Raw genomic sequence first — 15,669 nt, 5'->3', positions numbered from 1 at the left:
GAAGGATAATAGTAGTACTGCCATACTGCATGGGTAATACTACTTGTCATTTAAATCTACAAATGATTTAAACATTTTTGTTAAAAATGTTGAGTTCTAGAAAACTAACACTATTTTTGTACATATTTTTGTACATATCTTGTGTTTTTTCAAATTCTGCATTGCATTATATTATATTAATATATTACCTGTTTGCTGCTAGTTTATTTGCAATGAAGCCTCCTGGAATTTGTGTAACAATATAGCCCCAAAAAAATGATCCATGAATGAGTCCTACTATTTCTGGATCCCAGCTGAATTGTGCTTTCTACAAATAAAACAATATTAAATAGTAACACATAGCCAGTATCTTGATGTTTGTAAAAAATATTTTACTGCAAAATCCAGATATTGCAATAATCGTTAACCAATATTTGTGGATTTTTAACTCTCCAAGAGCTGTAAAAGCAAACTTATTTGATGGCAGAAGAAAATTTTGTGAGTTCTTTTTTATTAATTAAACTGTACTTAAATTATATATAATATGTTTAGAGTATTAAATAAATGTGTTTAATTAATCAGCTAGTATGCTCTCAAATTGATGGACTACACAAATTTTATTTTACATCTGAATGTTTGAAAGTCCTTGCTGATATACATATTGTCCACAATCATATTTCAAACAAAAGAAAGAAAAATATCTGGGGCATTTTTATTGCAACTATTCACCTATCTGATTAGCCAAATTAGATAACTCCTTTGTTCTAAATACAGGTATCTTCCCCAGTTATGCTACGGTTGTCCTTGATTTAGTACATTTCTTGTTAATGTATCTTCACTCCGACTGTAATTTGTAAAATATTTTAAGGGCATCTTTCATCTGAGATCAGGACACATTACAATAAAGCACATATTGGTTTATTGACTGAATTTGCTTAGGCAAAGCAAACCTAAAAAGGGGGTGGGGATACAGTCCCTCTTTATAGATTTATGTACATTGGAATATATCCAGATATTTCACTGTATATAACACATCATGCACTTAGTGAAGACAGTGGGACCTGTAAGGTAATATGGCAGTACAATGGGGTTTTGAAAGAACAAGAAGGCAGTTATTCCAGGACCACAATTTCTTTACAGTGTTACTTTCTTTCATTTTCCAGAGTTCTCCTTCTCCCAGGATCTTTTCCCAGAGTGTCAGGACCTCTTGGCTTTCTAAACTATTGGCTGAGCTAATAGTTTTCCAGAGAAGGCATAATATGTTTAGAGCAGTGATGGCAAACCTTTTAGAGACTGAGTGCCCAAAAACTGCCCCTGCCCCCACTCCGCCTCCCGCCCTGCCTGCTCTGCCCCTGCCCCGCCCACCCGCAGGGCCACACACTGCTTCCATGGCCTGCCGCAGCAGATCCAGGCAGCCCTGCAGTGCCATGGCAGCCACGCCCTCCGCCCACACCCCGCAGCAGCTTCTGCATGCTATAGGATGCGAGAGCCGAGTCTTGTCCCTGCTGCCTGGCTATGTCCTTGGCTGCGCTGCTCCGTGCAGGCCGCGCCCAAGGGTGACTCTCCTCCAGGGGGATGCTGGTGAGGAGGGGGCTGTGGGGGGGAAGCGGGGCTGCTGCAACGGTGCATGTGCCCACAGAGAGGGCTCCGAGTGCCCCCTCTGGCACGCGTGCCATAGGTTCGCCACCACTGGTTTAGAGGCTTTTAATTTGGCTCCAAGAATTCTCCCTCAATTCAATGATATTGCTTCTGGTTTAAATCTCCATTTTTACTGTGCAGTAAGTGTTTTATGAAGCTCTTTGTTCCATCCAGGACTATTTGCATCTGTCAGCCTGATCTACTTCACAGGGTTATTATAAAACCTGTGAGTATTGGCATATGAGGAGAAATATATACTTCCACCTTGAGTTCCTTGAAGGAAAAACAGGCTGTACATCTAATGAAGAATCACTATTGGAGTTAAACTATAATGTTTCATAAATGCCACTAAACGCTTAATAGAAAGCCCATTTGGTATAGTAGTGAAGGAATTAGGCTAGAAACTAGGAGACCATGAGTTCTAGTTCCATCTTAGGCATAATAGCCACTCTCTCTCAGCCTTAGGAAGGAGGCAATAGCAAGCCACTTCTGAAAAACTTTGCCAAGAAAACTGCAGGGATTGTCCAGGCAGTTCTATATCAATTACAAAGACCCTAATTAGCTTATACTATCTGAATATCTGCTAATTCCAGTGTCTATTGGAAAAAAATGAAAAAAAAATAAAGATAATAAACTTTTTAATCTGATCTCTTCTGGAGTATTATAAGATATTATTTTTCTGTGTTAAAATAATATATCCTTCTACTTACCTCAGTCTCTGGTTTTCCATTGATGTAGACTGTGTTGTTATTAACCATTTCCACAATAGCAACACCAAGATTGCATCGAATTCCAAAAGAAATGCAAAATCCCAGACCACTCATCATAGCAATAATATAACGTTTAGGTAATCCACAGCAATAGCAATCAAATAAAGGTGGTTTAGTTGTTGCTTGCACGGGTCTTCCCTCTTCATTCAGCTCTATGGCATCTCTTTCAACATTGGTTCCATCAATTTTTCTAAAGTCATGCAAAACAGAGACAAGGTGTGTTCAGAGAAAAATATACTCTCAGAAGTTACTTAAAATAACTAAATAATGAAATGCTTTTGTTACATTCCCACTTCTTAATAAATTACATTTAAATAGCATGGAAAGAAAAAAGGAGCCAGCTTTTACAGAGTACCCATTTGCAATCTGATGTCCTATGTTGTAGCCATAGTTTCCCAAAGTACTAAAACTGTAACTCATCATCTCTGGATGACTCATAGAATATTCTGGAAAGCTAATATAGTGATAGTAGCATTTCTGATGAGGCAGCTGCAAATCTAGTTCATCAACCATCAGGGAGACAGTAACAGAATAAAAACTGCAGTGTTAGAGAGTGAGTCCTAAGTGTACCATTTAAGTATTTTGTTTAAAAATGTATTTTAATGTGATATTACTAAAAACATGGATTGGGAATCTGTTGTGTTGTTCCCCCCCCCCAATTTGTTGCTGAATACAGAAATTATAGACTCTTCTAAGGTTTGCTGTTCAGCAATAGCTTGCCTTTGCTTTGCAGAACCTTATTTAGAGGTGCCTTAAGAAACTTGTTATAGAATAAAAGACAATATAGATCTCATTAGCAAATCTATTATTTGAAAGTATGTTTGATCCTCAGCTGTCTTGGGAACTCGCATGTAACTTTGATGAGGGTTGTATTCTCTGTAACTCTCATCAAGCTAGTCAGATTTGGCTACTGCTCTATTGTCAAAAAACCTGACAGTTCTTAAACTATTAAAATTCTAGAAAGAACTGTATTTCTTACACACAAGAATTACATTAGAACAATAGTTTAAATTAGAGGATATGCTTGAGTAAAATAATACAATAAATGTGTATTTGTATTCTGAACATTTAAAGTGGTACCTTGGTTTTTGTATTGGATTATATTTAACTATATTTTCTGCTTTGTTTATAAAAGTTTTCATACTGTTTTTCTTCTGAGCTGGTTTCTTAGCTGCCTAGAAACGTGTATTTAATATGGCTAGCCAATTACATTTTCTAAATAAATAATGCAAAGCCATAAGAGGGTTCAGAACCAAACCCAGGGGAGAGCAAGAAGGGCAAATGATAAAATATGAGTTGTGTTATCACTATAAAAAGCCCATGATTAAGGACACAAGTTAGGACACAAGTTAGGACACAAGTACAACTTGTGATATTGTAGTACATGTTTGTTTTTTGTCATTTCAGTTTGTATCAGACACTTGTATAGGTTTTCAAGAACAAGAGTGTGGTGGATGTTTCATACAGAGATTTTCCATTTTAGGAAAGGAAAAGTGTATTCCATTAAAGTGAGTATATTACTAATGGACAAAAACTTCTCACAGTGTGTGTATTTGCATGCTGTTTTCTATTTATTCCAGGAGAGTAAAAATATATTAACTGTTGCGTCCTTGGCGGGAAAGCAGACACGAGAAGCAGCTGGAGTTCTCAGTTTCTTTTATTCAGCGTTCAGCTTACAGGAAGATGGCTTCAGCCTCGCCCAAACGCCTCGCAGCCTCTTATATAGGCAACTCCCGGGTAAAAGGGTTACTTTTCCCGCGCCAGCACCCGCGCATGCGCACGGCGCTGGCGACAGCCTGTCTGGTCCCGGGCAGCTTTGCACCTGCCCGGGACTGCCTGCAAACGCCCGAGCCGTTTGCAAAGGCTCGGGACATAACACCCCTTTCCCCCGGGCTAAAACTACTACCAACATACAACATTTATTTTATATGACATTTTGCTCCCCAATGTTCCCACTGTTTACTGGCTTTTGCTTTGCCAGCAATGTTATGTAGTCTTCTAGGTACTTGGGAGATTTCTTTGCTCTCTGTGACCTTCTTAGCTCTGGATTACTGGCATAAGTCCCCTGACTGGAGGGAGGCGTGAGCCTTTTCTCTCTATTGTGCCCTGGTGTCTTCCAAGGACTGTGCCCCAATGCCTGGCCTGCTCGCTTGCCCACCGGGCTCGTCAGGCCAGGGCTTCTGTTGCTTTGTGACCTGGTTGACCTGCCTAGCTGTAGACCCTCGGGCCCCTTGAAGTGATAGCCGCTGCTGGGCGTCTCTGTAGGACCTCCTAGGTCAGTCCAAGACCTGTCAGGAGGCTGTCCATTCCCTGAACCCCATTCTGTGTTCGGGCTCGTGTGGGTTTCTGTACTTTCCCAAAACTCAGGTGTTCCCTGATTTGTGCTAGGGGTGTTGTAGTCGGGACTTGGTTCCTCGACTAGCTCTGTGTATGTTTGACCCCCTGTAGGATTTGGGGTAAGGTCAGGCCAACCTTGGGAATTGTGTGCCAGCTCTCTTGCGGGGAATGATTTGTTGGGATGCCCCCGGGTATCCTCCGTGACTGGAGTGCTGTGTGACGTATGTGGAAAGTGAGTATGCCCCCGGGTGACTCCCTGGCTGGAGTAGGCGTGAGTGCCTGTTGTGTGGGTAAGCTCCATGACTTCCTTTTCGGAGCAATTGCGGAATCTTGGGACGGGCCGTTTGTGGCTCCCTCAGTGGAGATGGGCAGTAGCTCTTGCCCTTCCCTTTGCTCCAAAGGGTCCCCCTCCCCCCCTGGAAAAGACCCAGGAGTCTCAGCAGAAAAGTCTCGCCTAGAGCGAAGTTGGTCGATGTGCCGACGTAGGACACGACCGTTGTCCAGGGCAACCTCGTAGGAGAGAGGACCTGTGATCCTGGACACAGAAGCGGGGACCCATGTATGACCAGGCCCGTAATTGCGAGCCCAAACCGGGGCACCCACAAGTAGTTGTCTAGGTGCCCTAGGATGTGAGGTAGATGAAGGCAGTCTGTCCGGATGCAACCGGTCAAGTCTAGTAGTAAGTTGGCGCCCCCAACGAAGTTCAGCTGGACTTCTCCCTGTAGAAGTGGACGGTGTGGTGCGATAAGAAAGGAGAAAGTCAGCCAACCTGTGATGCCAGTCCCCGTAGGTGAGTCTCTTCAAGGCGTCCTTTGCGATGCGCACCATGCGTTCAGCCATACCGTTGGTGGACGGGTGAAAAGGCGCAGACGTGGCATGACGAATCAGGTTTGCCTGTAAGAAAGCTTGGAATTCGGAGGAGGTGAATTGAGGGCCGTTGTCGGACACAATGACATCTGGCAGCCCGTGTGCAGCAAAAATCCCCCTCAGTACCTGAATAGTCTTTGCAGTGGTGGTGGATGAGACAGGCACAACCTCAAGCCATTTTGAATGGCTGTCAACAAGGACCAAGAAGAACTGGCCCTGAAAGGGCCCAGCGTAGTCAATGTGCACCCTAGACCATGGGGACTGTGTTTCCTCCCATCTATGCACAGGAGCTTGGGGCATCTCTGGGCGAGATCGTTGGCACAGGTGGCATGCGTGTACCTTAGCCTCAATATCTTATCTAAAGCAGGCCACCACAAGTGGCTTCGTGCAAGAGCCTTCATACGAACAATGCCAGGATGACCCTCGTGGAGGGATTCTAAGACCCTAGTCCTCATTGAGGTGGGAATGACAACTCTGTTTCCCCAAAGCAGACAACCCTGAGAAAGGGACAGTTCGTTTCCTTTTGGACCAGAAACTCTGAAACTCAGGACTAGGGCAGTGCTCAGGCCACCCGGACAGGACCCAGGAGCGGACACGTGAAAGTGTGTGATCTGTACCCGTTTCAGCGGTAACATCCCTGGCACTAAGAGGGAGCTCGGGCAAGGCTTGGATTGATAGAATGTTGACAGCTGGCGCGGGGTCAGCTTCTACTACTGGCAGAGGCAACCTACTGAGGCCATCAGCATGGCCCATTTCTTTCCCAGGCTTGTGGAGTAATGAAAAATCATTGCAGACAAGAAAATAGACCACCTAAGCATTCTAGGGGAAATATGTGGGGAGTCTGCTTACGTGTGGTAAACAGTCCCAGCAGAGGCTTATGGTCAGTGAAGACCGTGAAATGCCTGCCATATAGAAAATCGTGGAATTTTTTAATTCCAGCACAACAGCCAGAGCCTCCCTGTCTATCTGAGCGTAGTTGCGCTCGGCAGAAGACAGTGTTCTGGAGTAGTATGCAATAGGAACCTGAGTTCCATCAGACCTGAGGTGACTCAGGACAGCTCCAACCCCGTAGGGGGACGCATCACAAGCGATGCACACAGGAAGAGACTCGTTGAAATGTGCAAGAACACTGTTAGAAGTGAGCAAGGCCTTGACTTCTTTAAAGCAAGCCTCATGTGCTTGTGACCACAGCCACACAGCTTGTTTGTCTAGTAGCCTGTGAAGAGGCTCAGCTACACTAGCTTTATGTGGAAGAAAAGAATTGTAGAAATTCAGGAGGCCTAGGAAGGCCTGAAGTTCGGCCTTAGACTTTGGCCTGGGTGCTTCTAAAATAGCAGTTAGTTTGGATTCAGCAGGATGAATCCCAGCAGCATCAATTTTGAATCCCAGAAATTCAGTAGAAGGCACCCCAATCTTGCATTTGTCTTTTCTGAGCTTGAGGCCTGATTTCCTGAATCTTAACAGGACAGCCCTAAGCCTTTCAGCTAGAATGTGTGTGGAGTCTCCTGCAATCAAGACATCGTCAAAGTAGGGGCAGACCCCTGGTATACCTCGTAGTGTGTTTTCCATTACGCTTTGGAAAATCCCAGGAGCGACATTTACTCCAAACTGTAGCCTTTTTACTTTAAAGGCTCCCCTGTGGGTCACAATGGTCTGAGCTATGGCAGCATCATCATCAACAGGCAGCTGTTGATATGCTTGAGCTAGGTCAAGCTTTGCAAAAACACGCCCCCCCTTGAGAGAGGCCAGGATGTGACTGACCACAGGAACAGGATAGGCATGTTGCTGCAATGCCTTATTGAGTGTGCATTTGTAATCAGCACAAATGCGAATGTCCCCATTTGCCTTTAGAGGCGTGACAATGGGGGTCTCCCACGGGCTGGAATCAACAGGTTCTAGGATTCCCTGTTGGATTAGTTTGTCTAGTTCAGTGTCAATCTTACTTTTTAAAGCAAAAGGGACCCTTCTTGCTTTAATCCTAATGGGAGTGACAGTGGGGTCTAGCTTTAAGGACACAGGTGGTCCTTTGAATGTGCCCAGCTGGGGGCTGAAAACATCTGCAAATTCTTTGCAGACTTCCTGTAGGTCGAGTGTTTGTAAGCTGTTGAGTCCTGTGACGTGTATCCCCAGGGCCTCAAACCAATCGAGTCCTATGAGACTCGTTCGTTCACCCCCTACTACTAATAAGTCTAGTGGACCTTCAAAACTCTTGTATTGCACGTTAAGGGTGGCCTCCCCCTTAACACACACTCTTGAGTTCTGAAAATCTGTTAATACAATATCAGAAGGCCTTAACTTGGCCTTAGACCCACTCTGGAACAAATCTTCCTAAATGTATGCAATGAAATGATGGACAGGGCAGACCCTGTGTCTAGTTCCATAGATAATGGAACCCCTTGTAGCTTCACGTTGAGTGACAGCTTTTTCTTCATGGGCTTGTGTGTGCCTGTTCTACAGATGCTTCTTCGCGAAGCGCAAAAACCTACCCTATTCTGGCTGGGGAATCTGGTACCTTTCAGGCGTTCTTCTTGGGGTTGTGCCTTTCGTCGGCTCAGACACACAGCTGCAATGTGCCCTTGTTTGCCGCATGCCCGGCAGGTAGCGGAGCAGAACTTGCAGTCGGTTCTTCTGTGGCGACCTCCACAGCCGATGCACTTGAGCGGAGCCGAAGAGCTTCCCTTCTGGTTCTCTTCCTTCGCGGGGTGTAGACGGTCGACTTCCTCGTCCGGATCCTCCTCGGAGTTTCGTCGGACGTCTTCCTGGTGCACGGACGCACCCTCTGCACTGTTTCTGATCGGCCGCATGTTTTTGATGGCGCCGCCTGCTGCTTCTTCTGCGGTGACTTCCCTTAAGGCGTCTTGGAAGGATAATTCTTCCTTGCGAAAAGTCTCTGTTGTAGCTCGCGATGCCTTAACCCGCACACGAATCGGTCCCTCAGTCGTTCCTCGAGGTCCTTGAACTCGCAGGGCTTGGCGGCCTTCCGTAGCGCGGCGATGTATTCCTTGGCTGTTTCACCGGACCGTTGATCCCTCTGCTCGAAGGTGTGGCGCCATGAGATAACGGACACCTTGGGGTGGAAGTGCTCTTTCATCAGCTTCTTCAGGTCTGCGTAGCTTACAGACTCTACTGGAACAGGTGCTGCAAGGTTTTCTGCGATTTCGAAGGCGTCTTGGCCGCAAACGCAAAGCAGGGTGGCGGCCTTCAAGCTATCTTCCCTCACTTGGTTTGCCTTGAAGTAGTTCTCCATTCTGGATACGTAGGACTCCCACCGCTCTGGATGTGAGACGTCGAATTCCGAAAGCCTTCCGATTTTCGCCATCTTCGGATCTTCAGGAGACGGGTCTATCAGCCAGCCTACCCCCGAATGCGCACCGGATTGGCGGGCAGCTGCCAAGTCGACGCCGTTCCTCTTCCGCCGCTCAGGACTCCTTGGGTAAGCTTACACTTCTTCCTTTCCAGGTAGTGCAAGGCATCCCACCTTCGTCGCCAGTGTTGCGTCCTTGGCGGGAAAGCAGACACGAGAAGCAGCTGGAGTTCTCAGTTTCTTTTATTCAGCGTTCAGCTTACAGGAAGATGGCTTCAGCCTCGCCCAAACACCTCGCAACCTCTTATATAGGCAACTCCCGGGTAAAAGGGTTACTTTTCCCGCGCCAGCACCCGCGCATGCGCACGGCGCTGGCGACAGCCTGTCTGGTCCCGGGCAGCTTTGCACCTGCCCGGGACTGCCTGCAAACGCCCGAGCCGTTTGCAAAGGCTCGGGACATAACATTAACCATTATATTTTTTTACTTTGACATATTACGTATGTTTAAAATAAAATAATAAAATACCATATCATCCCCAGCAGTAATTCTTAAAATAATAAATATCATTTGAAACAATTACAAGCTTTTTATCTGCTTTACATCCAAAGCAATTGCTATAGGAAAATGAATGGATATCCTTCCAAGCACAGTGTTATGTGCATGGACATTTAATGTAAATTCACATAGCATCATAAATAAAATAACAGAATAACAGAGTTGGAAAGGATCTTGGAGGACTTTTCTCACCATTGCATTTCATTTTGTTAGATAGGGCCCAGTGTTCAAGTCTCTTGAGATCATTCTGGATCTTGAGCCTATCTTGAGTTTTAGCTATTCCTGCCAGTTTGGTGTCATCTGCAAAGTTAATGAGTTCCTCTTCTACTTCTCATCTAAATCATTTATGAATATGTTGAAGAGTACTGAGTCCACTACATACCTCCCTTCATGCAGATGTATGAAACACTTTAGTAATTTAGTAATTCCTAAATATCTGCTCTTTGCCATACATATTTTAAACAGTTTTTCTGTTCAGACAAATTCTTATTGTCTCAAGTGGTAAATCTATGGGATTTTCCATGCTGTCCTGTTTAAGCACTAAACAGTTCTAATCCTTTGTAGTTATTCCTGCTTAATTAATGTCATCTGGTTGCTGCCCCATAACAGGGTCTTCAATAATCTTAATGAAATCTGGGTCCAACAGAAAAAAGGCCAGGGGAAAACAAAAGACTGAGAAGGCAAGAACTGACAGAATATTTATATTACTAACCAGTTAAGCTGAAGCTTTCTGGAACCTAAGTTTAGCCATGTGGTACCTAATATTCTCATCAAAAAAGCTTTTGCACATACTTCATTCCTGGATGTTTCAGCTAAAAACAACCTTGCTGAGATATCACACAACAGCAGTTGTAAGGCTTGCATCATGTAGGACAGTCATGGAAGATCTACTGGCTTGGATGCTTTGCAGATTCATCATCCCTTTTTTCAAATCATGATTCCATAGACAACGTTTTGATTTAAAAAAAAATCTTATATTCTAGTTTAGGAGGGTAATATAACTGGTTATATTACACTCATTTTCAATTTGCTATACTATGTGAATGTAATATGTATAGCATAGTATAGTATGTATAGTGGTACAGTAGAAAAAATTACATTCTGAGTAGATGGTCATATATTGTTATTATATATACTATTTACATATTAGCCAAGGTAGCGCAGTGATTAGAATGCAGTACTGCAGGCTAACTCATTGCTCACTCCAGGAGTTCGATTCTGAATGGCTCAAGATTGACTTAGCGTTCCATCCTTCTGAAGTCAGAAAAATGAGGACCAGATTGTTGGGGGCAATATACTGATTCTGTAAACTGCTTAGAGAGGGCTGTAATGCACTATGAAGTGGTATATAAATCTAAGTGCTATTACTATTGCTATTAGTACTTATTCAGTATTACTACAATATATTACTATGAAAGAATAGAAACACATACCCACACCATTTGATTTATGGAAAAAAATTAAAAAATTAAAAATAATAAAATGAGCATAAATGTGTACATGGAAATGTGTACATTTCCAAGATTCATCCCTGATTATTGATGATAAGACTGTTTCATCCTGCCACCATCAGTAGCCATTTCTGCTTCATCACACAAGGAACTTCTCAGCTTTAGAGGCCAGAATTTACAGTCCTAATTGCCCTACTCAATATCTTTTCTACTGTTGCCTGCCAGTCAATGTCTAAATTCAATGTATCCCTTATGATAGGTTCAGTTCAAAAGTAAAAGGCAGGAAGGGACAGAAAGGAAGGGACAGAATAAAATAAGTAAATCCCAGTGTTCATTTATATATATATAATTCTTATATAATATTGCTCTTGCACTCAATGTTTTAAAAGTTCAGTAAAGAATATCCTGTTTTTACTATCCATATTAATCCAAAATGTTTAGGAGGAACTGTGGATGGGAAGCAGAGCTGGCTTCAAAGGCTTAATTGCTAATCCATCTGAAAAAAGGGTGATGTGGATAAGGTAAAAGGATAGACTGATAAGAACAATACAAGAGAATGTTGAAAAACTCCAACTATAGTATATACTTCAGACAAACAGAATAATTCTAAAAAACAAAAACAAAACGAGAAAGGATATTGCTACTGTTTCCTAATTTATATAGCATCCTGTAAAACACAGAAAAATAGTGCAAAACGGGAAGCTGCAGAAAGGCTGCAAAACTGAATTTTGCTTAATTTAAAACTCTACAGTACTTGTCTCATTCAGTTTGAAATGTGAAAGGAGTCTTCTTTTATCCCAAAGGTGCTTTTCACAAGGCAACTGAACTTCCTTGTTTTTCTTTAAAGACGTTTTGCTTCTCATCCAAGAAGCTTCTTCAGCTCTGAGCTGAAACAAGGGCTGAAGAAGCTTCTTGGATGAGAAGTGAAACATCTTCAAAGAAAATCAAGAAAGTCCAATTGCCTTGTGAAAAAGCACCTTTGGGATAACTATGACCTGGATGACTGAGAATCTCCATAGACGAGTCTTTTTTTAGAAATTCTTGCTGTCAAATGATTCACTAGAAAATTTTATCTGCTAGTGAATATTTTGAAATCAATTGTTTTCCTTTTTTAAAGAAACACCTTTCTTTTTTAAAAAAAATTAGATTTATGAGATAAAATTAAGTTTCCAGGGATTGAGAAGGACTCTCCATACCTGGCTGGGGTGGCTTATAGTATTATTACTCTGACAGTTTCTGTTGGCTGTTTCCTACTATGATATAGATATTTCTTCTCAACATACCTGTCACATTATTTAACAGAAGCATAGAAGTCAAATCTCTAACTTAAGCAGCTTGAAATCTAATCCATGTTCAAAAAAAGAGATGTTCCATATGTCTAAACCAACTAACAATAACTTCAGAGCCTTTCTTGTGGGGATTGCAGTTGTTCTATGCCACATTCATGGAAGAATCTCAGTTCAAGATATTGTTTACTATTTGAAATTATCAGATGGATCAACAGATTTAATTCTAACAGTAAAACTAACCTGTTTAAATATAATCCCAAAGGTAATTTTAGTAGTTTAGGTTTTCATACACGGACTTGAATTCAAGTTATTAGATGGAGACTCAAAAGGACATTTTAATTTATAAAACTCTCCCAGTTCTAAAAATGTTGAGTATTTTTAATTTAAAAAGACAGCTGCAGCTTGATTAATTTCTCATCAGTACTGGGCAGTATCATTTATTTCATTTAATTATAATTATAATCCATTCCTGCAATATAGTACACCAACAAATAATACTGATATTTTGTAGATAATATTAAATAAATATCAGATGCATGGTTTTAAAATATTGCATGTCTGATGGTTCCTCACTCAGTACAGAATTTACTAAATATTTTATGCAAAAGTAATCTTAGTGTTAAATTATTCTAGGTGGTCACATAGAGCAATGCTTCGTGTGCGTTTTTTGGGGGGGGGAACAGCAAGATGGAGAATCTATCTTATTTATCTTATATTTGTATTTTTACGTCCGTGAGCAAAAGAGTTAAAAGAAAAATAAACAAGATGAAGATACAGTATCAACAATGTAACAATCCACCAGTATTCAATATAAATTGCAAAATGGATATGGAAAATAAATCATATCAGTTTCCTATCTGAATGGAATTGAAATAGAATTTAGAAAATAACTCAGTGATTTATATATATATATATATATATATATATATATATATATATATATAAAATAAATAATACTCGATCACCGGGATAGTTTTAAGTAAAAATACTTTACTAAAAATACTTTACTTTGCTAAAAAAAGTTGCCAAGCTTTCACTGGGAAAACTCCCCAACATCATCAGGGCTAAAAGGCCGTTCTATCTATCTATCTATCTATCTATCTATCTATCTATCTATCTATCTATCTATGTAGGTCTTTGGTTATTCAGGTTTTCTCCCACGTAAAATTGGAAGTGTCTTGGCGACGTTTCGACGAAGTCTCATTCGTCATCTTCAGGCTGGTGCTTTTGGCTTCGTGCTTATATATATATATATATATATATATATATATATATATATATATATATTAAAGAATGCCAAAAGGCTTGGGTTTAATCCATGCACAACTTAAATTATTTGTTGATATTTATAGATATATCTTCATTTAAATGAGACAATAAATATCACACTCAGAGACGGTTAATATTAACAATAGCAGCAACCTAAAACTTTGGAAAAATATGAAGAAATATCAGCTTTGGGCTAATATGAAGGTGGCTTTTAAATTTTTACAAATTAAAAATAATTTGCCCAAGAAAGCTAGGAAAACAGGAAAACACTTATGCTTAATGCTCAAATTTAAAATTTAAAATGTCTCCCTCATTAAGTCTGGCTTGCCTCTTGGTGACTGCACAATATGTCTATGTAGTTTTCTTGACCACATTGCAGAAATGGTTTGGCATTGCTTTCCTCTGGGAGAAGAGATTATTGCTTTTATTATGACTTCGCAATATAAACTCTCATTCTGCTTTTTTGGGGGGTGGGATGTCTCACATAAACTTTTTAGCTTTTTGAAAATAACCAAGTCAAATGAATGCATGAATGTCTATATATAATAGACCAAATAAGGAGATGAGCTAGTCGGTCCTGATAAATAAAGAAAGCATGGATCGAAACAGTTATTTAGGACGATACAAAAAACATAAACATGTTGTTTTTCTGCAGTTAGTATAAGCAATTAATACTGTAACATAATTCTGTGTATATTTATATAGAGAAATGCCCACTTACTTTGAGAGATATTTAATTGTGGTTAAGCACATATGATGGCAGTTTAGATTGTAAGGAAATTATATATAATATTATTTTACATTGTAACAATAATACGTTACTTCTGCTCACGCTTTTATAACATTTTGAAAAATGACCAGAAAATGTGTTGTTATAGACAGCACATCAATAACACAACTGTGCTATTTTCAGAAAATAAATAATACAAAAACATGCCAATTAGACATTGTAGGTATTATTTTTTTCCTTATAAAAAGTTTACTGTTTGCATAAAAAACTAATTTCCATAGGAACTTAATAAAAGATTCTTTTTTAACATACAAGACTTCTAATTTTTGCTATGACAATTTAACACAGTTTTTTCCTAAAATATATTATGAAATTTATGGTATATAAAATTCATTCACAGATAACTCTCATGAATGTGAAATATACTTTCAAATATATTAGAATGATTAAGTAAAAAAGCACATATTAAATTCAGGTAAAGAGTACAAAGACAAGCACATATTTGTGGATTTAAGAGTATTTAAACAGACTGAAGATAAAACACAATTGCTGTTCACACTCACAGCAGTATAGCTAAAATACTTCATGATTTTTAGCTGTACTAATTTAAAACTACAAAACAATTGATTTATCAATAACATTAAGCTTGCCTAAAATGTTGACCATCTAAATTTTGGGGGAGGGTTGCCTGATTTTGAGGACACATCTAACTAAGGTATATCCTTGTATATCCTGTTTTATTAATTTGTTCCTACATATTTCACATACGTATTTCACTTTCTAATTTTACTATAGAAGTTAACAGTACATGAAACTGTTACCTTTGCAAGTGTCCTAGAGAGTCACTTACAGTATTCTTCACCTCTTCCTTCCCAGGCTTTAAAAGTCTCTCTTTTAACGAATTTAACACTTCAAAAGGCATCTTCTGTTTTTTCTTAGATAAATCCTTTTATGTAAAATAGACTGATCATCATCAATTTTTTTCAATTCTAATAGTCTTTTTTTCCTGTTCTGTTCTTTTTTTTTCTTTTCTTCCTTGGGAGAGTGATCTGGCAGATACGTTAATCTTCCAAACAAAATAACCACACCGAAATTATCAATAGATTCTCCCAAAGATGGTCAATAATTCAGTGCAAAATGAAGGAGGTCTGTTTTGCATTTCTTGTTATTCTGCAGTCTTCAAAGGAATAGACCTGAAAGTGAGTAATACTGGACCTGATGTTAAGCTTATGCATCTGACTAAAGCACATTATAACATGCTGCTCATCCTCTTTCTAGGCTTTCTTCACACATGTGCTCAGTGATGCTATAGTAACGAACACAATACTGTCTCTCTGGCCATTTGAGCTTCTCCCTAGCAAACTTTATTAAACATTTATGCATTCTCCCTCCCAATTTCAAACCATGCCTTTTGCTCCTATTTTGCTTTTGTTTTCCTGCTGAATCCCAGATAACGATATTGCCTGACATAAAGAGAGA

The 15,669-nt window shown here is 40.3% G+C and overlaps 1 protein-coding gene across 1 annotated transcript in view; it reads right to left on the bottom strand.

Moving 5' to 3' along the window:
• SLC17A8 (solute carrier family 17 member 8) overlaps positions 1-15,166 on the bottom strand; it is a 34,033-nt gene extending 18,867 nt beyond the window's left edge. Inside the window, exons 1-3 of the mRNA XM_039354070.1 lie at positions 15,012-15,166; positions 2,328-2,577; positions 189-307 (exon numbers count right to left, since the gene is read on the bottom strand). Coding sequence (XP_039210004.1) covers positions 189-307; positions 2,328-2,577; positions 15,012-15,112 — 470 coding nt within the window. The 5' untranslated portion in view covers positions 15,113-15,166. The remainder of the gene's footprint in view (positions 1-188; positions 308-2,327; positions 2,578-15,011) is intronic.
• Between the last annotated feature and the right edge of the window lie 503 nt (positions 15,167-15,669).

Source organism: Crotalus tigris, unplaced genomic scaffold (assembly GCF_016545835.1).
Source record: "Crotalus tigris isolate CLP2741 ecotype Arizona unplaced genomic scaffold, ASM1654583v1 scf7180000018548.2558034, whole genome shotgun sequence".
Taxonomy (NCBI): domain Eukaryota; kingdom Metazoa; phylum Chordata; class Lepidosauria; order Squamata; family Viperidae; genus Crotalus; species Crotalus tigris.
This window is presented reverse-complemented; position numbering and strand designations above follow the sequence as displayed.